Below are 26,148 nucleotides of genomic sequence, written 5' to 3'. Positions count from 1 at the left end.
AGTTTCCCTTTAATACTTTGGACACGTTTTTATTTCTGGTCTGTATTTAGTCATTTCTTTATCCTAGCAGTAACTGATATTATCCGGTGTTTTTACCGTATTCTCTGACTGGTATTTTTAAGGCTGCATAACATGTCTAAGAATCAGGAAAGTCATAACGCAGCTTTCTAATTGCTCTTTTATTTTGGAAGACCAGGCTATTCCTGGTTCCTGGACAGAACTGGTCTGTCTGGAAGGTAAATAAAGCACTGAAGGATCAGGAAGTCTACATTTATCATTATATTTTACACATGCGGCCTATTTCTGTCCACGTGGGTTAAAAACGTTGAATCCAGCACGTCATATGACCTACATGTTGTACCACAGCTTTACCCCCGACTGAATTACACGTTAAATTGTCTTTTGTAGCGTTTATCCGTCCATTTAGAGCGCAGCATTTTGAATATTGAAGAAAATGTATGAAACGTTCCCTACGTTTGTTTAAGCCCATATCCAACACAATTCTAGGAGGTTTATACGTGTATAAACAGAACCAGGATAATAAATGAGCAAAGAAAAAATCAGCGTTAGGCCCCCAAGTCAAGGATTCTGGGGATAAGTAACACAAAATTATTAGAAACCAGAAGCGTGACACAACATGCTCAAACATAGAATCCTATCATGTGTCTGATCAACAATCTTCACTGAAAATTGTTTTTAAGGAAAAGGCCACATCTCCAGGGGCTTTTAGGAATCATGGCCAACGCGGTTATGCTGAAGCCAAGTAAAGAACTATTGTTTCATCAGCAGAGCAGCCGCGCCGTCTTAGTTTGATCACTTTTACCCAGACAGCTAGAAAACTGCTGAGGTTCCTTTAGAAAACCAGAGCGTGTCGACTTCAGAAACAACGGCTGCTGGTGCGTTTAATGCAGTGGGACATTATGCAACTAGTCTCATTATGAGTGTGATGGGTTTCCACGTATTATTCTGTTTTCTGCTGAGTAGATCGTGTTTTATGCGCAGTACAAAATAACATCTGTTCAGTTATTTCATCGTTCTGTCAGACTGGTTATCCACAAGGATTCAGACCATTTTGACCTGTAAAAAGAAACATTTACTGAGTTAGTTTCAAACAGAAGCCCCATATGTAGGTTCTATAACCCTGGTATAAAAAATCCACCTGAAGGTTTTCAGGAAGAACTGAGAGAAAGTCGGGTTCTCTCCGCTTTAAGCCTGTTTGCTGCTGCGCTGACCCCAGAACTGAGGATTTGTTCAGGCGTGATATAAAGAGGTGAGGAGGAAACCATGATGTAGCTCTGTGTGTGTGTGTGTGTGTGTGTGTGTGTGTGTGTGTGTGTGTGTGTGTGTGTGTGTGTGTGTGTGTGTGTGTGTGTGTGTGTGTGTGTGTGTGTGTGTGGGGGGGGGGGGGGGGTTACCTGCTGGCACAGTAGAAGGAGATCAGTTTGAAAATGTCGTCAAAAACCAGGGAGGAACCCTCCAGGTGAAGAACTGGGAACAGGATGATGTGGCCGTTAGCACCTTTATCTCTGCATTGTGATGATTAATATTAATGATAATGATTAATGATTAATATTAACGGTTATTGAGACACGTACAGGATTGGTGCTGTTTGACCGCCACGCTGCGTACGGACGGGGCTCCCAGCTCATCCGGCACTCGCACTGAAATCATGGTGACCTTGTCTTCTGCACCGTGAGCCAGGAACGTCTGCAAACATCACCAGAAGGTCAAGGTTGATGCATTGGCCAGAAAACATGGAGTTAACATGGATGCAAAGCGCAGAGAAAGAGTTAAACACTGACTCCTGCAGCCTGCTTCTCCAGCAGACACGTGATGCGCTCCTGGCTCAGTCCCCTGGGCTGCCACACTGAAGCACTGCCAAGCAGCTTCTCCATGGAGCTGAGCCGCCCTGGAGGGGCGCTGGACACAGATGGAGGTGAAAAGGAGGGGGTCGGGTCAGAGGAGACGCAGGATTCTGCTGTAGATTGTGAGACCACCGTGGGAGAAAGAGGAGGAGGAAGAGAGGGAGGAAGAGCGTTAGGGGGGAGAGAAGGAGGAGGTGCAGGAGCAGGAAGGAGGGATGCAGGGAGCGTTGGTGGCAGAGGAGGTCTGGAGGGCAGCTGGGAGGCCTTCATCATTGCAGGTGGAGGTCTGGGCCGACATGGCCTGGCTGGAGGCTGAGAAGGTAGTGAAGAAGAGGAGGACGAAGAAGAGATGAGCGCTCCTGTTGGAGGGCCTGTGTGGCTGGAAAGAAGAAGAAAGACAGGATGACATCATTAACTTCACACATGGCGTTACGACAGGAAGTCACGGCATGAGTGATCAGCAGCACAGCAGCACAGCAATGGTTGCCTCCGAAGCGCCGCCTCAGCAACGCCACCCTGCATCAACGCCACCCTGCAGCAACGCCACCCTGCATCAACGCCACCCTGCATCAACGCCATCCTGCAGCAACGCCACCCTGCAGCAACGCCATCCTGCAGCAACGCCATCCTGCAGCAACGCCACCCTGCAGCAACGCCACCCTGCAGCAACGCCACCCTGCAGCAACGCCACCCTGCAGCAACGCCACTCTGCAGCAACGCCACCCTGCATCAACGCCACCCTGCATCAACGCCACCCTGTAGCAACGCCACCCTGCATCAACGCCACCCTGCATCAACGCCACCCTGCATCAACGCCACCCTGCATCAACGCCACTCTGCAGCAACGCCACCCTGCATCAACGCCACCCTGCATCAACGCCACCCTGCAGCAACGCCACCCTGCAGCAACGCCACCCTGCAGCAACGCCACCCTGCAGCAACGCCACTCTGCAGCAACGCCACCCTGCAGCAACGCCACTCTGCAGCAACGCCACTCTGCAGCAACATGACCTCACAGCCAGGAAACTGCTGCTTAAAATACTACAGGCTGTATTTTCATCAAGAACTTCACTTCAATGCGAGGTTCTGCTGCTGCGGAGGAGCTTCAGAGGAGGACTGTGCAGCCACCAGTGCAGAGCTTGGCCCAGAACTGGCAGCAGATCTCCATCTTCACTCAAAGAGAAGATTTTTGGACAAGAAAGGCGATAGAGGAGCGTCTCCTGATCAGTGGCGGTTCTCTAACAGCAGGGGAGAGATCCGCCATGTTGCCGTGATCCACAGATGGAGCCATTTGGTAAGAAAACCCAAAACAATAAAAACCTCGTGCAACTTTTCAGGTACGCTAACATCTAGTGATGGTCAGCCGAGAGTCGATCTACTCTGGTGATTCAAGTCAGAAATAAAAACCTGAGACTAGAAGACGTGACGCTGGAAACAGCCCAGTCTCACCGAGAAAGCTGTGATGTCCACGTTGGTCCACAGGGAGAAACGTAGAACCGTCACAATCTGGCTCCTCAGTACGTTTCACTCCTTTATTCATTTCTAATGTGTCCTGTCTGGCAATGTAGCTTTAAGAATTGTCTTAATGCCAAAAACAGATTTTACTTTCACCAGTGGAGCCTTACTGCTTTCACCATGGTGCTGCTTGGTTTATATATACAAGAAGCTTTATTAGAGTTTATTCTGGGACTATTTCATGTTCTAAGGACCCAGAAACAGGTAGAAGAGGGAAAAAACAGAAAAAATGCTAAAAGGGAGAAAAGATGAAAGAGAAAGAGGAGAGGAAAGGTAGAGAGCGATATAACATCCTCTGAGTCTGCTTCTACACCTGCAGAGAGAGATATAAAGAACAGCAGAACCAGCTGATAAAGAATTACAGGAACAACAAACACCTTGATACCATCACTGAAGAATATACAGGGTTAATTAATACGACATGTAGAAAGTGACAGCTGAAGATAATAACAGGATTAATTAATACAACATGTAGAAAGTGTCAGCTGGAGATAACAGGATTAGTTAATACGACATGTAGAAAGTGACAGCTGGAGATAATAACAGGATTAATTAATACGACATGTAGAAAGTGACAGCTGGAGATAATAACAGGATTAATTAATACGACATGTAGAAAGTGACAGCTGAAGTTAATAACAGGATTAATTAATACGACATGTAGAAAGTGACAGCAGAAGATAACAGATTTAATTAATATGACATGTAGAAAGTGACAGCTGAAGATAACAGATTTAATTAATACGACATGTAGAAAGTGACAGCAAAAGATAACAGATTTAATTAATATGACATGTAGAAAGTGACAGCTGAAGGTAATAACAGGATTAATTAATACGACATGTAGAAAGTGACAGCTGAAGGTAATAACAGGATTAATTAATATGACATGTAGAAAGTGACAGCTGAAGATAATAACAGGATTAATTAATACTACATGTAGAAAGTGACAGCTGAAGGTAATAACAGGATTAATTAATACATGTAGAAAGTGACAGCAGAAGGTAATAACATGATTAATTAATACGACATGTAGAAAGTGACAGCTGAAGGTAATAACAGGATTAATTAATACGATATGTAGAAAGTGACAGCTGAAGGTAATAACAGAAATAATAAAACAACATGTAGAAAGTGACAGCTGAAGATAATAACAGGATTAATTAATATGACATGTAGAAAGTGACAGCTGAAGGTAATAACATGATTAATTAATACGACATGTAGAAAGTGACAGCTGAAGGTAATAACAGGATTAATTAATACGACATGTAGAAAGTGACAGCAGAAGATAACAGATTTAATTAATACGACATGTAGAAAGTGACAGCTGAAGGTAATAACATGATTAATTAATACGACATGTAGAAAGTGACAGCTGAAGATAATAACAGGATTAATTAATATGACATGTAGAAAGTGACAGCTGAAGATAATAACAGGATTAATTAATACGACATGTAGAAAGTGACAGCTGAAGATAATACCAGGATTAATTAATACGACATGTAGAAAGTGACAGCTGAAGGTAATAACAGGATTAATTAATATGACATGTAGAAAGTGACAGCTGAAGATAATAACAGGATTAATTAATACGACATGTAGAAAGTGACAGCTGAAGGTAATAACAGGATTAATTAATACGACATGTAGAAAGTGACAGCTGAAGGTAATAACAGGATTAATTAATACGACATGTAGAAAGTGACAGCTGAAGGTAATAACAGGATTAATTAATACGACATGTAGAAAGTGACAGCTGAAGGTAATAACAGGATTAGTTAATACAACATGTAGAAAGTGACAGCTGAAGGTAATAACAGGATTAATTAATACGACATGTAGAAAGTGACAGCTGAAGGTAATAACAGGATTAAATAATACGACATGTAGAAAGTGACAGCTGAAGGTAATAACAGATTTAATTAATATGACATGTAGAAAGTGACAGCTGAAGGTAATAACAGGATTAATTAATAGGACATGTAGAAAGTGACAGCTGAAGGTAATAACAGGATTAATTAATACGACATGTAGAAAGTGACAGCTGAAGGTAATAACAGGATTAGTTAATACGACATGTAAAAAGTGACAGCTGAAGGTAATAACAGGATTAAATAATACGACATGTAGAAAGTGACAGCTGAAGGTAATAACAGGATTAAATAATACGACATGTAGAAAGTGACAGCTGAAGGTAATAACAGGAATAATTAATACATGTAGAAAGTGACAGCTGGAGATAATAACAGGATTAATTAATACGACATGTAGAAAGTGACAGCTGAAGGTAATAACAGGGGGTTTTCTGGATAGAAGTGAGTCTCTAAGCACCTGGATCCACCTGCAGGTTTCAGACCTTCCTTTTATTTGGCTTTAGAACGGGTCAGGTGACTATCAAGTTCCCCCCCAGTGAAGAAAAGAACATGGCTGCCATACTTTATATAGAAAATTCAACATTTATAGAAACATTTATATGCATTTCAATGACATTTCTAGAGGGAAGTGTGGATGATATTCTCCTTATCTTTGTTCAGGATATAGAGACAATATTTCAGCCAAAAAAAAACAAGAAGTAGAAGTGAAACTTATTAAGGAGGCAAATTGTGACGACATTAGGTTTCCCCTTGTGGCCCACGTGGCTGTTACAGGTTTTTCAGTGAGAGTGGGCAGACCGTGACATTTCACAGGAACTTCTGCTCTTAGGCAGGTCTCCATCTGCTTTCTGTTACAGAAGATCCCTGTGAGGCTGACCTGCTCTGCAGCATCTCTGTTAGAGCCGCTGCAGGCTGTGTGCAGTGCTCAGTGGCTTTAACACCAGATCCAGACAGGAAGCAACACCTACTGTATGTAGGCTGTGAGTAACAACAGAAAGAACAACAGCTCCTTTTACAGGTTCTAGGACCTGTTGAACCAGCAGTGAAACAGTCAGGATGGACTCAGCTCTGCTCTCCTGCTGGTGTCTTCACATCTCCAGACACCAGGCAGAGCCTCACAGGAAGGAGGAAAAAGGAAACTGCTCAGCTACTGTGGCAGATAAGGCAGACCAGAGGATGGTTATTTGGAGCCTTTAGGGAACATTTACCTTCAGAGCAGCAAAAGCTGTTTCCAGCTCAGCTTCAGATGTAACAAACTCAGGAACCACAGGCTGCCCACAGACTTGATCTCACATGTTAAAATTAGCGGTGAACTCATTTCGGACTATAGGTGTGAGAAACGAGTCTGCAGGGCTGCTTTTCTCTCACCATTAAACTTTATTTTCAATCTCTGCAGCATTAAACCATAAAATATAGGGTTAGGTTAATGTTAGGGTGACTCCCTGACTAACTGCAGCTAGCATCTTCTCCATGGAGTCCCAGAGAGCTCCAGTCCCCCGGCTCCTGCTGGGGGATCCCAGGGCGTCTATGGAGGGGGTCTGACCTGGAGGACATGCCTGGAAAACCTCCAGAGGTGGGTGTTCAGATGAAGCCGCTCAGCTGACACCTTTAGAAGTGGAGGATAAGCACCACCCTACGCAGCACCACCCTACGCAGCACCGCCCTACGCAGCACCACCGTACGCAGCACCACCCTACGCAGCACCACCGTACGCAGCACCACCCTACACAGCACCACCCTACGCAGCACCACCGTACGCAGCATCACCGTACGCAGCACCACCCTACGCAGCACCGCCCTACGTAGCACCACCCTACACAGCACCACCCTACGCAGCATTACCCTACGCAGCACCACCCTACGCAGCACTACCGTACGCAGCACCACCCTACACAGCACCACCCTATGAAGCACCACCGTACGCAGCACCACCCTACATAGCACCACCCTATGAAGCACCACCGTACGCAGCACCACCCTACATAGCAACACCGTACGTAGCACCACCCTACGCAGCTCCACCCTACGCAGCACTACCGTACGCAGCACCACCCTACATAGCACCACCCTACGCAGCACTACCGTACGCAGCACCACCCTACATAGCACCACCCTACGCAGCACCACCGTACGCAGCACCACCCTACATAGCACCACCCTACGCAGCAACACCGTACGTAGCACCACCCTACGCAGCAACACCGTACGCAGCACCGCCCTACGTAGCACCACCCTACGCAGCACCACCGTACGCAGCACCAACCTACGCAGCACCACCCTACGCAGCACCACCGTACGCAGCACCACCCTACGCAGCACCACCCTACGCAGCACCACCCTACATAGCACCACCCTACGCAGCAACACCGTACGTAGCACCACCCTACGCAGCACTACCGTACGCAGCACCGCCCTACGTAGCACCACCCTACGCAGCACCACCGTACGCAGCACCAACCTACGCAGCACCACCCTACGCAGCACCACCCTACGCAGCACTACCCTACGCAGCACCACCCTACACAGCACCACCCTACGCAGCACCACCCTACACAGCACCACCCTACGCAGTACCACCCTACGCACCACCACCGTACGCAGCACCACCCTACATAGCACCACCCTACGCAGCACCAACCTACGCAGCACCGCCCTACGTAGCACCACCCTACGCAGCACCACCCTACGCAGCACCACCCTACGCAGCACGACCCTATGCAGCACCACCCTACGCAGCACCACCCTACACAGCAGTACCCTACGCAGCACCACCGTACACAGCACCACCCTACACAGCACCACCCTACGCAGCAATACCCTACACAGCACCACCCTACGCAGCACTACCCTACACAGCACCACCCTACGCAGCACCGCCCTATACAGCACCACCGTACGCAGCACCACCCTATGCAGCACCACCGTACGCAGCACCGCCCTACGAAGCACCACCCTATGCAGCACCACCCTATGCAGCACCACCCTATGCAGCACCGCCCTATACAGCACCACCGTACGCAGCACCGCCCTACGCAGCACCACCCTACGCAGGAAGCTCGTTTCAGCTGCTCCCATCCAGGACATGCTTCTTTCAGTCACGATCTACATCTCTTTCTTCACAGCCACAGCCTGGAACCACCTCTGGCCTGTCTGTCCTCCACATCCACCTGCAGAGGCACCACAGATGGAGACCACCCCCGACCCACATGGAGCTGGGAACCACGTCAGCTGACTGAGCAGCCAACTCTGAATTGGGTTGCTTTCTGTTCATCTCCATCTGAGGAAAGCACCAGAACTCCACCATGATGTAGAAATGGGGCCTAAACGTGGCGCTCTCCTCCCACAACCACACCCTGAAGCCGTGGCCATGAACTCTAGGTATGTTCCCAGGTTCCCAACCCCCAGGTGGCCTGGTCCACCGTTCCTACAGCGGCCCAATGTCTGCTCCAGGGTCCAGTTCTGATTATTAAACAGTACTTCTGGACTCTTGGTGTGAATAATGGTCAGCGTGGCCCAGTTTGTGGTTCTACTGCCTCACATTCAGTTCAGGTAAACAACAATGAGCCAAGCAGTGAGGAGGTACCAGCAGAACCCAACCCGACGGCGAGGAGCTGAAAACTGGGCAGAGTCTGATTAGCTGACGCCAACCAGCTGTGAGGGAGCAGGATGGGTAGCAGGAAAGTACCCAGAGAACCACAGAACCAACACAGAGCTGGAATAACAGAACCAGAACCCCTCAGAAACGAAGCTCAGCGTCCTGATACCGTCATTAAGTTACATTTCAGTTTAATCCTGGCTATAATTCACTGTTTATGTCAACTGGTGAAAGTTTCCTTTGATGGAACCGCAGCTGAATGCAGAACTCCTCCTGGATGGACCTGCAGCCGTTATCCACCTGTTTATGCTTAGCTTCGGCTTAAAAAGCTTAGAATAAAAGCTGCAGAGGTTCAACATGGACATCAGAACCTTTAGAAACGCAGAGCTTAAAACCCCAACTGGATTCAACACAGCTGGTACATCGGTTCTGTCCAGTACAAGACTTAGCACCTTAGAGATGGATATTTACCACGTTGCTGCCAAACTATTTAGGATTATTTCACCACCAGAATGATGTAACGTTTTGTTTCTGCACCTCAAGCTTCTGCTTCTTGCTCTGTTGCCTGAAGTTTTGCTTGAAGAAGCAAAGCGTCGTTGTTGTGGAGAGCCGGTGAAGGTCGGCAGTCATGCAGGACTCAGTGAATCCAAAGCGGGCTTCAAAAACCAAACAACTGCACTTCTGCAACATTTCACGCTTCATCTTTCTGCAAAGCCAGTGATGGAGAATTCTGCAGATCTAAAGCGGCTCAGTCTGGTGCTGACCAGCTGCTTGTTGGTGTTGTGGAGAGGTTTAGGGCTTGGTAGCCTGGTGGTCAGAGCGGGCGTCTGCATCCTGTCAAGGCTGCAGCTTTTATAATGCAACCAGTTAAAGAACAGAGGACATATCTGTTCTGCTTGATTCCACCTGCACAGATGACCCATAGAACCACTTCTCCTCCGTCAGAGGCTTGGCTGGAGGAACAGACAGGCACCATCAGACAGGAAAGCAGCGCTGAGAGGAGGTGGAAAAGGTTTTGACTGCATGTTTCTCCACAATCACTGTTTTTTTCATCATCAAGAGGCGGTAAAGACGACCAGGACTCAGTTCATGTCAAATCCTGCGTCCTCAGACATGAACAAACCTCAGGTTCTGTTAAATCAGTGGTTTTGTTGGTCAGCAGTTCAGCCATCAGGTCTTCTGCTCTAACCTCAGTTGTCCTCCTCGGTGCCCAGCTGTTCTGGAGCAGGTGGAACCATTTTCCTTGAGGAATGATCTAAAGTGGTTGCTTCCACCAGATCCTCTTCCTGCCCATCAGACCCCCCCCCCCCCCCCCCCAAATCTGCTTAAAATGCTTTAACATTGCCAGGCCTTTTGTCCAGAAAGTCATTAATATTTCATTCACTACAGGCTGCGTCCCAACAGGCTTGAAACGGGCTGGAGAACGTGGTTTTCTACAGAGGTTTGGTTCTGTTCTGTTCTCTGTGGCAGTGGGTTTGGGCCGGGTCAGAGTTCTGATGACAGAACGCTGGGGCTGCCGTATCTTCCCATGTTCACCAAACAACAACAGCAAACTGGACACAATGCCAGGAAGGAAAGACCTCAGCAATGAGCTCAGAGTTGGTTTAAGACCCTCTGAGGTCCATCATCCTGCAGAGAGGAGAACATCTCAGCAGCTTCAGCCCAACGTCAGAGCAGAAACCAGGAGCTCCACCTAAACCTAAACCAGCTGGTATTTTAACTCCTGTGTAATTTAAAATAACAAAGTATTTGTTATTTTAATTTAAAGTAGCAGCTAGATTGAGTGTGTAGCATCTTTTCTCATGTGTGGGTGAGAATGTCTGCATGTGGGGCTCTAGGGTGAGAACGTGTGAATGTGTTTGTAGTTTTCTGTTTATTTGGCAGGTTGGGTTTGTACTGCCCCCCCCCCCCCTCCTGGCACATCTCAGGTCTCCACTAAGTGTGGAGCCCCCCCACCTCCGACCTGCTCTCCTCCGCTGGCTGGCACCTTGACCCGCTGGTGTGTTGGTCCTCGGTGTGGGGGCTGGGTGCTCGGGTGGGCACCGTCTCACTCCTGGCGGCTGCTTCGTGGGGCCTGGCTCCCCGTGGCTCTGTCAGGGCCCCTGCTGGGGGGTGGGGTGCCCCTGGCTGGATCCGCTCCGGCGTAGCTTTGCGCCGGCAGAGCCCGCGGGCTTGTCGCCAAAGCTCCCGGGGGGTTTGGCATTGTGGCTGTTGGGGGATTTCCTGGGGGCCGTCTCTGCTCTACCTTGGGATGGGGGGCAGCTTTCCCTGTGTTGGCCCCCTTGCTCTGCGGGTCCCTTCGGGCATCTGGGGTTCTGGTACCCCAGCATCTGCCTCGGTGCTCTGGGGGTCTTTGGCTCATCACATCTACCACTATTGAGCATTTTTCTCATGGATAAACCTCACAGACACAAGTTCACTCTGACCAACACCTACAGGTGGATCCAGGTGCTACAGACTCACTTCTATCCATAAACCCCTGTTATAACCTTCTGCTGTCACTTTCTACATGTCATATTAATTAATCCTGTTATTACCTCCAGCTGTCACTTTCTACATGTCATATTAATTAATCCTGTTATTACCTCCAGCTGTCACTTTCTACATGTTGTATTAATTAATCCTGTTATTACCTTCAGCTGTCACTTTCTACATGTCGTATTAATTAATCCTGTTATTATCTCCAGCTGTCACTTTCTACATGTCGTATTAATTAATCCTGTATATTCTTCAGTGATGGTATCAAGGTGTTGTTTGTTCCTGTAATTCTTTATCAGCTGGTTCTGCTGTTCTTTATATCTCTCTCTGCAGGTGTAGAAGCAGACTCAGAGGATGTTATATCACTCTCTACCTTTCCTCTCCTCTTTCTCTCTCACCTTTTCTCCCTTTTAGCATTTTGTCTGTTTCTCTGTTTTTTCCCTCTTCTACCCGTTTCTGTGTCCATAGAACATGAAATAGTCCCAGGATAAAATCTAATAAAGCTTCTTGCAGATATAAACCAAGCAGCTCTATGGTGAAAGCAGTAAGGCTCCTCTGGTGAATGTAAAATCTTTTTTTGGCATTAAGACAATTCTTAAAGCTACACTGCCAGACAGGACACATTAAAAAATGTACATATTTCTAACTTTGTTAGCAAAGTTAGAAAAACCTTTAATTTACTAATCTGTCCATCATCTAACCCTCAGGGTTACGAGATCCTGGACCTAAAGAGCTGAAACGAGATTCCCCTTAAAGGTGGCGTCCTTAGAGGTGAGGAAAGGAGCTCAGAGTAGAGCTGCTGCTCTTCCAAAACAAAAGCAGTCATGGTGGTTCATCTGATCAAAAATCATTCTTCCTGATTCTTTCTGGGCCAAGAACTAACTGGAACTAACTGGAAGGACGTTGTATTGATTCTGGCCTGCTGCTTTCTGGCAGGCGCCTTGTTCCACCGGGAATATTTCAGAGTGGATCGCGGTTAGACTCGCGTCACGCCAGGATTGCATCATCACACGATGGTAGCGTGCCTGTAGGCTTTGAGTAAAATGGAAATCGTCGTCCATGGTGTAAAATATCCAGTGAGATCTGCTGGTGCCTTGGTGCTGGAGCCGCAGGTTAAGACATATTTCTCTGTAACATGCGATCCAAGGTCTGCACATGTAGTCTTTTACTTGTGGACCGGACCGGATCCACTTTGCTTTTCATCAACGGACTTCCTGCCTGATCGATTCGCTGCTCTGACTGACTGGCGTTACCGCGACCAGCTGAGAAGACGCAGCGCTGCCGCACTACGGCGAGGTGAGGGTAGCCTCCAGAACCTCACAGAACATGTCAAAGAGAATCTGTCCAGAACTTTCAGCATCTCAGGACAAACAGTAGCGGTACCAACGGCATGCTGCCAGGGGGCGCTGTGACTACCTCAGCAATGCTACTGGACCCTCCCAGGGCCTCCAGGGCCTCCAGGGCCCGCCATGGTGCCTGGATTGATGATTGATAAAGTTGCTTCCACCACACGGTTTGCTTGAAGCTCAATTAAACAGACATATTAAGAATAAATAAATGTTAGAATCTCATTGGCTGCTGAATCTGGTAACAGCCCAGCAGTGAAGCGCAGGAAGGATTGGTTAAAGCTGTTGTTGGCAGAGTCTACTCACGCTTTAAAGGATTTACTGCATCTAGTTTCTGTTTTCACTGCAGCTCCAAGCTGTGAGACGAGCCGGGAGGAATAAAGGGTCTAACTCCAGATCTTAAAATGTTCTGTCGTATAAAGAGCTGTGCAGACAGGACGGACACCTCATTGACCAAAGCTTGCCCCATGACAGGGAATCAGACTTCAACATGTTCTTAGTTAAAAAATGACAGCAACACCAGGTCTTCAAAAGAAGGAAAATTAAAGCTCCTTAGCTTCCAAAATGCAAGAAGAACATTGATGATGTGAAACGTCTAAATCTCGCTCCTAATGTTTCCAGTTTACCTCCAAATGTCTCATCTGAATGTGTCACTGAAACTGCTGAGCTTTGATTCTGTCCTGGAAACATGTGTGTGACGCTCTGAGCATAGATAGCATAGATAGCTGAGTTTCTGATGCCGCCGTTCATTTCCCGACAAACAGGGATGTTCCTAACCCTCCCAGAGCAGATGACCCACATCTGAGTCACCAACATCTGTTTTCCTGCCCCGGCTCTCCGGCTCTCCGGCTCTCCGGCTCTCCGGCTCTCTGACTCGGGACTCCCCTCCCCTCTCCAGCCCATCCACACCCACCAAACCATTTAGTCCTAACCTAACTTCTTCCCTGCTCTTTTCCAAATCACTGGCTTCCAGTCTCCACACCAAACTCACCCTGAGTCCTGGGAAACGACGCTGGCCTCCATCATGCTTCCACAGAGCGACGCCTGGTCTGCTCCATGGAAAACCCCGCCTCCTCACTTTTCCCCTCCTAATGATCGGAGCAGGACTGAAAAAGGGAAAAACTACGAGGCAGCGGAAAAAAGTCTTTAGTCTGTCAGCCCTCCCCTCTCTTTCTGCCTCCACTTCCTGAGCTCACTGTGAGGAAGGAAGAGGCCGAACACTTTGGTCAGACTTCCTCCAACTGTCTCTCTCTCTCTTTCTCTGATGTCTTCGTTCTCTCGTCCTCTCAGCCCTGCTCTCTGCGGACAGCTTAGAGAATCATCCAAATCAGCTTCCTGCACATTTAAATCACACGGTCTCTAACCAACCCCCTGACCCTCCTTCTTTCTACCCTCCCCTTTGCTTTTAAAGTCTTCCAGATGCCCCCCCCCCCAACTGAGGAATGTGTAACTTCATGTCTCCTGCAGGCCTCACACTCTTTGACCTCCTCCTTCTTATTAAACTGCTTGTTGTGTCTTTTCCACGTATTTATCTCATCCTTCATGTAAGATCCATCCTGATAGCTGTTCTCAGAATAAACCCAGCAGACGAAACATTAACAGTTTTTCTTTTATGATATACAATGTTAGCTTGTTACAGAGCGGACAAGCTGACTACCCGCCTGAGCCCATTGCACATTCCTGAGACATTCTGCTGTTCAACCTGCAACCTCAGCAAATATGCTGACTAAAAGAATCACCACCACAGATGATGACAAAGATTTTGGCTCAGATTCACGCATAACACCCAGAAACAACAATACATAGTGTTCAACACTTCCTCAGCAGCTAAACTTCTGGTGAGACTTAAACGTTTGAGTCAAAGGAGACAGATAGCGCTCCCTTCACAGAACGACGTAGATCAGCCTTCACGTATCAGACACACAGAAACTAAACAGGCAGAAGGTGAGGAAGGCTGCCACGGTGAGAGCTTTAGTCGTACGTCTGCATGTCAAACACACACAGGCTGCAGGCTGCTGCTCTTCAGCCAACATAAAACACTAAATGCTCTGTGATTGGCTCAGGAACCAGGAAGTAACACGGCGACACTCTGAACCGAAGCAGTTCTGGACCGTAGCTCTAGGGTTGAAAGGAGAAAAATGTGACTAAGATGTTGTTGATGGAGAGGATTGTTTCTAGGGAACGTTACTAACATCCTGAGTGACGAATGAGAATAATTTAGGCTGATTTTACAGTAAATGTCTTACTTATTGCTCCTTTAACCCTAAACCTTAGTCCTAAACCCACTCTAGCCCAGGAAAAAGTGACTTTACTTCAAAATCCTCACTTTGTAGTAAAGTGAAGTGAGTAAAACATGTTTTCAAGCACGAGAACACACACACACACACACACACACACACACACACACACACACACACACACACACACACACACACACACACACACACACACACACTGATGCAGTCAGTCAAGTGTGGAGACTCTGCAGCTGCTTCCTGGGTGAGCATCACTTATTATGCTTTGCATGCTTTGCCAGTGGACTCTGTGGTTCTGCTCAGTGAAACATGACCAGCAGCTGGAAAAGTGACCTCATAGCATGTTGTTCTGGCAGCCAGTCGCCACTAGAGGGAGCCAGAATCCTAAATAACAAACTACCCTGCACAGAGAGAAGGAAGTCAGTCATTCTCTTAGCCAGGCCTCTTTGCATTTCAGCTTTTTCAGTCAGTTTCAGTCCAGCCTTTGAACCTGACCACCATCTGTAGACTTACCTGACACTTTATTAGGTACAACCTGCAAGCACCAGGGTGGACTTCCCTTTTTCCTTTGGAATTGCCACAATTCTTTGGAGTTTGGATAGAAAAATGGTGTCAGAAACATTCCTCAGAGATTTCGGTCCATACTGACAGGATGATGTCACACTTGCTGGAAATCCAATAAGTGAACTTGTGGTTCCACCAAAGTAATCTCTTTGACCAAGACCTCGTGACTGTGGAGACCATTGAAGGTCAATGAGCTCCATGTTCAAGCAGCCAGCCAGAGGACAGGTCTGCTGTGCTCATACAGATGGTCAGCAGCCATACTCAGGTAGGCTGTGGTGGGTGATGTTCAGTCACCTCACACTGTGACACCGTCCCCAGCAGCATCACTGCTGACACCAGGCAGGATGGATGCTTTCATGGGGTTTACACCAGGTCTGACCTGACCATCTGAATGTTGCAGCTGAAAGCGGGACTCATTGGACCAGACATTATTTACCAGCCTGTTATTGTCGGGTTCTGGTGAGTTTGTGGAAAGTGTAGGTTCAGTTTGTTTGTTCCTACCTGAGAGGAACACAATGTAGTGTTCTGCTGTAGAACATTTGAAGGATACGTTGAGCATTCAGAGATGGTGTTCTGCACCATTGACCTCACAGCGGCTGCTCTCTGGGTATTTCATCTGTTTCAGACCCTATAAAACATGATGGATGACTGTGTCCCAGTAGATCCCAGTAGATCCCAGAAGATCCCAGTAGATCCCAGTAGATCAGCAGGTTCTGAAGAGCTCAGATCTATCTAGTAGCAACAACCATGCTGCATTCAAAGTCTATTAAATTATTGTTGACCATTCCGATACTCACTTTGAACTCCAGCAAGTTGCCTTCACCATTTCTTCATGCAGAATTGCATCAACCTGTTTTATTGCTCTAGCTGCTTCTATGAGTGTCTTCTAGATGTAAGTAGTTTGTTTTTATTACCGTCTGAATCACTGTGGTAAACATTATTTTATGTTTAAATGTGCTATAAAAATAAAATTGACATTGACCCTCTGCTGAATGGGCACCTTAGCACAGTGAATGGTTTGTGTACCGCTATGGTCCTGGTGGTCCAGATGGTCCAGATGGTCCTGATGGTCCTGGTGGTCCAGATGGTCCTGATGGTCCTGATGGTCCTGATGGTCCTGATGGTCCAGATGGTCCTGATGGTCCTGGTGGTCCAGATGGTCCTGATGGTCCTGATGGTCCTGATGGTCCTGATGGTCCAGATGGTCCAGATGGTCCAGATGGTCCTGATGTCCTGGTGGTCCTGATGGTCCTGATGGTCCTGGTGGTCCTGATGGTCCTGGTGGTCCAGATGGTCCTGATGGTCCTGATGGTCCAGATGGTCCAGATGGTCCAGATGGTCCTGATGTCCTGGTGGTCCTGATGGTCCTGATGGTCCTGGTGGTCCTGATGGTCCTGATGGTCCTGATGGTCCTGGTGGTCCTGATGGTCCTGATGGTCCTGATGGTCCAGATGGTCCTGGTGGTCCTGGTGGTCCAGATGGTCCTGGTGGTCCTGATGGTCCAGATGGTCCTGGTGGTCCAGATGGTCCTGATGGTCCTGATGGTCTCCTAGTAGAACAAATGGGCGTAAGGGGAGGGGTCAGACTAAGAGTGATTCAGTGGTTCTGACCACGAGAGGAACCAAGTCTCACCCAGATTAGGGAGACCAAGCCTTCCTTCTATACCTAGGGATTGGGGGGGGGGGGGGCACTATGTTCAAGTAGAAGGTGGTCCACAAGTGTTACCTGGTACCAGGCCAGCTTGGCCAAAGATTGCTGAACAACTGTGTGATGGTATTATCAGCAGCAGCGTTACATCTTGGACATTTGGATGAAGAGCTTTCCACTGACAACCTCCTGCTGTTGGCTGGGATCTGGTTGCATGTCATGCAGCTGGACAGAGCTGGTAAACCCAAATGTCTGGTGAGCTGGGAACGCTTCGCTGAAGAACCTGTCCTACTGATCTTCAGCTCACACCTCCGGGAGAACTTCTCTCATGTTGCAGTGGAGGTTGGGAAGTTGGAACTGAAATGGACCATGTTGAAGACTTGGTTTGAGGATGTGGCCTCCAGGAGCTGCTGCCTGAAGGCCATCGGTCACAGTGGTAACCTACAACCCGCTGGTGGGCAGCAGTGATGGAGGCCGTCAGGATACAGGAGGAGGCCCTCAGGGCTTTGTTGTCCTTGGGGACTCCTGAAGCAGCCGACAGGTACATGGTGGCCAGAAGAATTTTCTTCTGTGGTTGTGGAGCAAAAATGTGGACATGGGAGGAATCCAGAGAAGCTGTGGAGGGAAACCTTTGGTTGACCTCCATAGCAACTCAGAAAAGGGAAAAACCCAAAGCATAGCTGTGTATGCTTTGATAGAGGAAGTGTGGACTCAGAGTAAAAAACAGGAATCCATCCCGATGGCAGAGGCTGAGGTAGGAAAACATCTCCAGGTGTCAGGGTTCCAGGTGTGCATCAGGTTTGGTATCAGTTTCTGAAGGCTCTGGGAAACTGCAGGAGTGTCATGGTTGACATGTTTAGTGAGGAATTTACTTTTAAATTGCAGCTGCAGAGTTGATTATGCCTACTGTTATTGCTTTTCTCCTGCTGGGACGTGGTTGAGAACCTTTGGTGTGACGTCTCGCAGAAAAATACCTGGTATATAAGGGACTACTTAGTTTTGTCTATGTAGAGCAGAATGGAGGGAGTTAGAGCAGACCAGACCTTTTCTGAGGACCTATGTCCCTCTGGTGTTTTCCTTGTCATGAGAAGAAAATATAATCTGACTTTGATAGAATTACAGATATCTGTCTCTGTAAGGAAAGTAATGGGAGTCAGTAATGGAGGACAGGGACAACACAGACTGGGGGGGGGGGGGGGGGGGGGGGGTGACAGACTGGAGAGTGTGTTCTAGATAGTGAGGATCACACTTCTCGGCCTCCCAGGGAGACGAGGCTCTGACTGATTCCCTCAGATCCAAAAGGAACAATGCTGCATTTGTCCTGACTGTGAAACAGAGGAAGGTCCTCAGAGCCTCAGCGCTCCCGTCTACAGATTCCTACCGAGAAGTTTCAGCTTCAGAGATTCAGATGCTGCTGAGCTGCTCTGAGGAAGGAGACGGCAGAAACGTCTCTTAGTGAGGAGATGTGGTCGAGCCCGTTGCTAGGAGTGGTTAAAATGTTTATATTATTCTTTTATCCTCTATAACATTACGTTAGAGCTGCTGAAACTAATTAATTTCCCCCTATGGGGATCATGAAGTTTATCTGCATATTAATAATTGCATGATTGTTAAAGAAGTTTATGTGCTCATTATCAGCCAATCAGCAATCTCTGTTTCCAGCCAATCAGCTCTCACTGTTTCCAGCCAATCAGTGCTCTCTGTTTCCAGCCAATCAGTGCTCTCTGTTTCCAGCCAATCAGCACTCAGCAAGTCTTCCTCACTGCTGCAAACATTTCAGGATCTCTCTGAAGGACGCAGACGTTTGTCAATAACTTTTATTTTACCGAAGTGAAATTCTAAATCTTAGAATTCGGGGAATTCTAAGATTATTTCTAAAATGACTTTCAGTCTGAGGATTCTGTGGGCACAGATTTTTACTCTTGCTGAATTAATGAGTGGATCATGGAAGAATGTTCATTTGATGCATGTCAGTTATTTGCCTCAGAAAGATTCCTGTCCTTTACGCTCTCTAAACTCAGCCGCTCGTCTTTGTTTGTCCAGAAACAGACTGGAAGAGTAGAGTTAGGTGATTCATTTGTTTACCAGGAGCCATCTGAGGGATTCGACCGTCTTTCAGGGCTTTTTATGGATGATGACGAGTGACGGTTTATGACTGGTGGGAGCAGATGTCTGCTCACAGCTTGAGATGGAAAATATGATTAGTGACAATAGAGAACCCATATAAATCATGTGCAGGTAGAAGACAAAGTTATAACGAAAAATCATTTCACAGTAGACTGCATATCATCATGTGCATTTAGATAAAAATGTACAAAATGCAACAGCAACAGCTTTGATAGATTGGAGTTTGTTGATGCTGTTTGTCAGAGCTGCTGTTCTGTCATTTCATGTCATTTTCTAAGGGTGAAATCACCAAAACATTTTTTTTATTTAATTTAATTAGATTTGTTGACTCAGCAAAGTCAAACACCGCTCCTCATCTATGGCGCTGCGGGGGGTGCACGAGATTAACAATCTAATGGCCATCTGACAGTGTTTTTTCCCCACACCATAAAGACTGCAAACATTTTCTTTGTAAAATTTAAAATCAGAAACTGTAAATTTAATAAATAAATAAAATGTATTCACACGAAAATGTATTTATACATAAAAAGTCTTCTTCTGCGCCTCATTTTAAGATGAAGAGAAATTTATGGGCTGTGTATGCGCACCTTGTGGCTTCTACTTCATGCATTCTGGCAAATATGCTGAGTTGGCAGAAACCAGGGAATCTGTCAGGTGAGACATCTTAGGTCAAAGTTAGTGATGAAGGAGGAGAGGAGCAGGCGCGCCTCCAGAAATGTTTCATGGGGGGGAGGGGGGCAGATGGGGCCACTTAAACTCCTGGGGTGGCACTGAAACTAAAAGCTGCTCATGGTACCGTGACTCTGAACCGAGACAACTACTAATGATGTCATGACCACGCCGCTGGTGGTGGTGGGAAAACTGCTGGTAGAGGCGGTTTACTGACTATGTTCACCATCAGAGCTGCAGTACTTTTCATTGTGATTCAGACAGGTAGAGTTCATTTTAAAGAGGCAGGTTTAGCGCGTATTCAGACCGGAGCAGGGAAACCAGAAACCAACGGTGGGGCTGCAGGGAGCTGAGGTAAGTTGCTGTGGGCGTGTTTACCTGCTGGATGTAACTGCTGAGAAACAATCAGGAAATAATGTTTTTTTTCTCTGATTAATAACATCTTTATGGAGCGCTTGTTATTTGTTACTCTGTGCCGCTTTACCAAAGTGTCTACATTGATAACTGGAGAACTTTCTGGGGAAAACCTGGTCTGATCCGGAGAGACGGCATCCATCCTACTTTGGATGGTGCAGCTCTTCTTTCTAGGAATCTGGCCGGATTTATTAGTCCTCCTAAATGCTGACAACCCAGGGTCCAGACCAGGAAGCAGAGCCGTAGTTTAACACACCTCTCTGCAGCTTCTGTACTGTTACCCATCCATTATCCTATTGAGACGGTGTCTTTCCCACGGCCAAAACTTAACAGATCAAAAACTGATCTAAAAGGAACAAATCATAAAAACCTAATAAAAATCAATATGGTTCACCTTGAACCTAAAAATAAAATAATAAAATGTGGTCTATTAAATATAAGGTCTCTCCCTCCAAAGACTTTGTTAGTTAATGAATTGATTTCTGATAATCAGATTGATTTATTTTGTCTCACAGAAACCTGGCTACAAGAGGACTACGTTAGTATAAATGAGTCAACTCCCTCCAATTATTCAAATTTCCACATTCCCAGATATGTGGGAAGAGGAGGAGGAGTAGCAACTATCTTTCAGTCTGATTTATTAATTAGTCCCAGGCCAATTAATAACTACAGTTCTTTTGAACATTTAACCTTCAGTTTCCCTCATCCAAACTGCAAAGCAATAAAACCTCTTCTGTTTGTTGTTTTGTATCATCCACCAGGCCCTTACACTCAGTTTTTGGATGAGTTGTCAGATTTCTTATCTGATTTGGTGTTAAACACTGATAAGGTTATTATAGTGGGTGATTTTAACATCCATGTTGACACAGAATGTGATAACCTTAGTGTAGCCTTTAAAACTATCCTAGATTCAATTGGTTTTGCTCAAAATGTGCATAAACTGACGCACTCTTGGCTCCATACTTTAGACCTTGTGCTGACATATGGCATTGATTGTGAAGAATTAAGATAAGATAAGATAAGATAAGATAGTCTTTATTGATCTCACAATGGAGAAATTCACTCGTCACATCGGCTCATACAAGAAGGTGCAGAGTAGGGAAGGTGCATTCAGTTATATACAGTGAATCTTCATATCTACAATGGATCAAAAGAATACCAAAAAAATTAACAGTATTTCATCACAACCCTGTCCTATCTGATCATTTTTTAATAACATTTGAGTTCAATTTAACTGGATCAATGTGAGCTTCTGAGCTTTCTGTGTCTCTGCTCTGTCTTCTCTAACATAGAAAGTACTCCTGGGTCAATGTGAGCTTCTGAGCTTTCTGTGTCTCTGCTCTGTCTTCTCTAACATAGAAAGTACTCCTGGGTCAATGTGAGCTTCTGTGCTTTCTGTGTCCCTGCTCTGTCTTCTCTACCATAGAAAGTACTCCTGGGTCAATGTGAGCTTCTGAGCTTTCTGTGTCTCTGCTCTGTCTTCTCTAAGCCCCAGTGGGTGGAGGCAGATGAGCGTTCACACTGAGCCTGGTTCTGGTTCTGCTGGAGGTTCTCCTCCCTGTTAAAGGGGAGTTTTCCTCTCCACTGTCGCTTCATGCATGCTCAGTATGAGGGATTGCTGCAAAGCCATCAACAATGCAGACGACTGTCCACTGTGGCTCTACACTCTTTCAGGAGGAGTGAATGCTGCTTGGAGAGACTTGATGCAACCTGCTGGGTTTCCTTAGAGAGGAAACTTTCTCACCAACCTGGAGGATCTGATGGAAGCTGACTTTGGAAAGAGCCTGGAGATGACGTGATGTGGATTGGAGCTATATGAATAAAACTGAAATGATCGTTCTTGTGTAGGAGAAGATTCCCCCCAGCCCCACCTGTTGCTGATGCTTCAGTCAGTTAAGCTGGTGATCTACTGACAGCTGGAAGCTCTCTGGTTCCTCCCTGAAAGCCTGGACACACCACCTCAGGCTGACCAGTCCCCCCATGCAACATTGAAGAGGCGTAAGAGCCAGGACACGCCATCAATGTCTACAGCCTTCCAAATATTATTATTTTTTCTAGTTAAAATAACTGTAGTACAAATGTAAATGGACTTTATACGATATTAATATTGTAAAAAATCTAAAAGTTAAATCAATGCTAATCATTGGTTTTCTGAACTTTTTGAGCAAATTATGTGACACAAGGTTTTATCAACAAAACCTACAGGATTTCTGCCTAAATGGAATTAAAAACCATGACAGCAGCAATATGTTGAATGCTTTAATGAACAAAATAAACATGTTGTGGTGCTTAAAGTATTTAAGATTCATCTTCCAGTAGGCTAAATTTCTGACATTTTCAACACAGTCACTTTGCTTTGTTGAAAACCTCACTGGCAGCAGCCTAAGGAATCAGCAGGTAAACCAAGCTTTATCCACTGTGGACACAGATCTACAGTCAAATCCACTCAGTATATTTTCTCAGACTTTTATCTGACTGTTTCTTTTATCGGGTTCACTGGGATTTTTCTCCTCCTGTCTCAGTATTCCTCTCCACAGACCGCCTAGCACAGCCGACACAGCGGAGCAGCATGATAAGAAGAAAAGTGAGTCAGTCTCTCTCTGTCAATCACCGAAGCGTCATGGAAACAGCTGGCCCAGTTTCAGCGAGGCGGACGGTGCAAGCAGCCTGCAGAACCGACTCACTATGCAGAATATTTCCCTGCTTTTATATGAAGTACATTTAGCCAACTGATGACAGAGCTGCTGAAAACTATAATAAGCTAATTCAGGCTGAGCAGTTGTCCTTGCTCTCACTGCTCCATATAAAGTGAGGCTGACTTGGACAGTGGATTCTGGATCTGCTGTTTTAAGCAAATCCAACCAGTTTATTGGTTACATGTAAAATAAATAGAATATGTTTTAAATAACATAAAGCGTGTTTTAAGATTTTTCTGTTTAACCAGCCTGCAAACATTCAATGGGTGTAAAACAAAAGTAAAATTATCAACCAGGAAAAGGTGGTCGGTGTTCAGTCTCTGCCTCAGGTGGAGGAGTTTTATCCGTCTGGATGTTTTGTTCAGCAGCAATGGTGGAAAGGAACGAGAGATGAACGGCCGTATCAGGATGTCTCCTGCAGTAATGCTGGTGCTGATCGGGTCTGTTGTGGTGAAGACGGAGCTGAGCCAACAGCAAGGCTCCTTATTCACCTTGGCATCCCCAGAATAAGCTGGAGGATGACGCCGGGGAGAGGAAGGTCTGGATTGTCCATGAATATTGTCCATCTGGGTCAGGGGTGAGTTTCTGCCTCCAGCGTCAAGTATCTATTTCATAAAGATGGAAATTGATGAACTGGTCAGAGCTTTGTGTGACGGTGGTCCTCCAGCCTGTTCTCTAGTTGGTCTACGCTCCAAACCTCAACTATAGATTTTGAGGATTTGATCATAACCAGAAGGATGAGGTCCAGTTTAGAAGCATGTAAAGCACTGGATGCCTGACTGCAGCCAAGTGTGTAACAAGATGTGTAACAAGGATTATTGTTATCCTAGTAATAATCTATTACTAGGATTATAATTATTAACGCATATGCAACACACCAATATTCAATAGTAAAATAGTAGACATGAGTTAGAAATGTAGCTTTCTTTCTTTTTGCAATGTGTCCTGTAAGAATTGATGTCTTAATGTCAAAAAGAGCCTAACAGATTTTACAAATGGAGCCTTACTGCTCTTGATATATATATATATATATATATATATATATATATATATATATATATATATATATATATATATATATATATATATATATATATATATATATATATATATCTATCTATCTATCTATCTATCTATCTATCTATCTATCTATCTATCTATCTATCTATCTATCTATCTATCTATCTATCTATCTATCTATCTATCTATCTATCTATCTATCTATCTATCTATCTATCTATCTATCTATCTATCTATCTATCTATCTATCTATCTATCTATCTATCTATATATATATATATATATATATATATATAGATAGATAGATAGATAGATAGATATATATATAGATATATATATATAGATAGATAGATAGATAGATAGATAGATAGATAGATACGTTGACAACAACAGACTAAACAAAGTGATCAGGAGGGCCGGTGATGAGGGGGGGCAGAGGACCGTGGCAGAGAGGAGGATGCTGTCCAGGCTACAGTCCATCTTAGACAATGTCTCACACCCTCTCCATGACACACTGACCCAGCAGAGGAGGTCCTTCAGCAGAAGACTCCTCTTACCCAGATGCACTGCGTCAGAGCGTCCGCCATCTTAAATGAGGCAAATCTGCAGTTACTCAGTCACTTCAACAGTATCAGAGGGACTTTAATCTCTGAATATACTTTGTATGTTACGAACGGGAATCGGACCCCAATGATAACCCGAAACAGGTCAGTGGCGTTTTGAAACGTGTTTAATTAAAGAGAGGAGGAGTGCGGCTTCTGGGGCGCGTAGCATGCGCTAACCGTCTGGCAGCCCTCTGGAGGGAAGGGAACAGGTTAGTGATCAGCGGAGTTTGACGTGATGGTTTAGAAAGGCTGAATCACTAACCTGAACGAGCGCTGGCTGAGAGACGGCTCCGGGCTTAACTGCCGCTGGCAGGCAGAGTCCGAATGGGGCAATCCAGAGGAGCGTGAATCCAGGGGCAGTCCAGGTCCGTTCACAGAGAATCCAGAATCCAGCGGCAGTACTGACAGGGGTGTCCAAGATCAGGTTCCGGTTTGGTCCAGGTTCGGTGCACGGGGAAACAGTCCAGGGGGAAACGGGTTACGATCAGGCTGGGTCAGACGGGGCTTCGGCAAACTCAGGAGTCAGAAGGCGGATCAGGTCGGTAACGAGCAGACAGACAGACAGGCTCTCAGGATAGACGCTGGAAAGTTCTCAGTGGTTGGCACGAGACGATCTGGCACTGGAGACTGATAAGGACGGGCCTTTTATGCAGCTGGAGACAGGTGGAGCCAGTGAAGGTTGATTGCGCAGAGGTGGAGAATGAGCAGGTGTGATGGTAGAGAGCAGGGTCAGCTCCAGTGCCAGAATCATCACAGAGCCCCCCCCTCAAGGGCGGATTCCAGACGCCCTTGGCTGGTCTGGGTGGGCTCTGTGAAAATCCCTAATGAGGGACTTGTCCAGAACGTTACGGGAAGGCACCCACTGGCGTTCCTCTGGGCCATAACCCTCCCAATCAATGAGGTACTGAGTCCCTCTACCCCACCTACGGGACTTCAGAATCCTCTTGACGGTGTATGCAGGAGAGCCATCAACAAGACGGGTGGGTGGAGGGGACGTGGAGGCGGGGACCAGACTAGAGGTTCTAGCAGGCTTGACAAGAGAAACATGAAAGGTGGGGTGGACCTTCATGGCTGAGGGGAGGCGGAGACGGACCGCCACCGGGTTCACCACTTTGGAAATGGGAAAGGGCCCGATAAACCGAGGTGCCAGCTTCTTATTGTCGACCTTCAGGGGAAGACCCTTGGTGGAAAGCCACACCCTGTCTCCCACCTGATACTGCGGGGCTGGGACCCGCCGGCGGTTTGCAGTCCGGGCCTGGTTCTGGGAGGCAGAGAGTATGGCCCTCCTGGCCCTCCTCCAGGCACGCTGGCACCTCAGGGCAGACAGACGGGCAGACGGGACCCGTGACTCCACCTCCTCTATGGTGAACACCGGCGGCTGGAACCCGTATACCACATAGAATGGGGAGAGACCTGTGGAGCTGGAGGGTGTGGCGTTTATTGCGTGCTCCACCCAAGGCAGATTCTGGGCC

The 26,148-nt window shown here is 46.6% G+C and overlaps 1 protein-coding gene across 2 annotated transcripts in view; it reads right to left on the bottom strand.

Moving 5' to 3' along the window:
- The window catches only part of rin3 (Ras and Rab interactor 3), a 31,721-nt gene extending 17,695 nt beyond the window's left edge, over nucleotides 1–14,026 (bottom strand). The window contains exons 1-4 of one of the 2 annotated variants that reach the window (XM_036135075.1): nucleotides 13,671–14,026; nucleotides 1,803–2,244; nucleotides 1,596–1,707; nucleotides 1,416–1,488 (exon numbers count right to left, since the gene is read on the bottom strand). In XM_036135075.1, the coding sequence (XP_035990968.1) occupies nucleotides 1,416–1,488; nucleotides 1,596–1,707; nucleotides 1,803–2,244; nucleotides 13,671–13,705 (662 nt within the window). In that variant the 5' untranslated portion in view covers nucleotides 13,706–14,026. The remainder of the gene's footprint in view (nucleotides 1–1,415; nucleotides 1,489–1,595; nucleotides 1,708–1,802; nucleotides 2,245–13,670) is intronic. The other variant, XM_036135074.1, reaches the window with a different exon arrangement.
- Between the last annotated feature and the right edge of the window lie 12,122 nt (nucleotides 14,027–26,148).

The sequence above is a fragment of the Fundulus heteroclitus genome, unplaced genomic scaffold, assembly GCF_011125445.2.
Source record: "Fundulus heteroclitus isolate FHET01 unplaced genomic scaffold, MU-UCD_Fhet_4.1 scaffold_99, whole genome shotgun sequence".
Taxonomy (NCBI): domain Eukaryota; kingdom Metazoa; phylum Chordata; class Actinopteri; order Cyprinodontiformes; family Fundulidae; genus Fundulus; species Fundulus heteroclitus.
The sequence above is the reverse complement of the archived record's forward strand: the minus strand, read 5'-3'. Positions and strand labels throughout refer to the sequence as shown.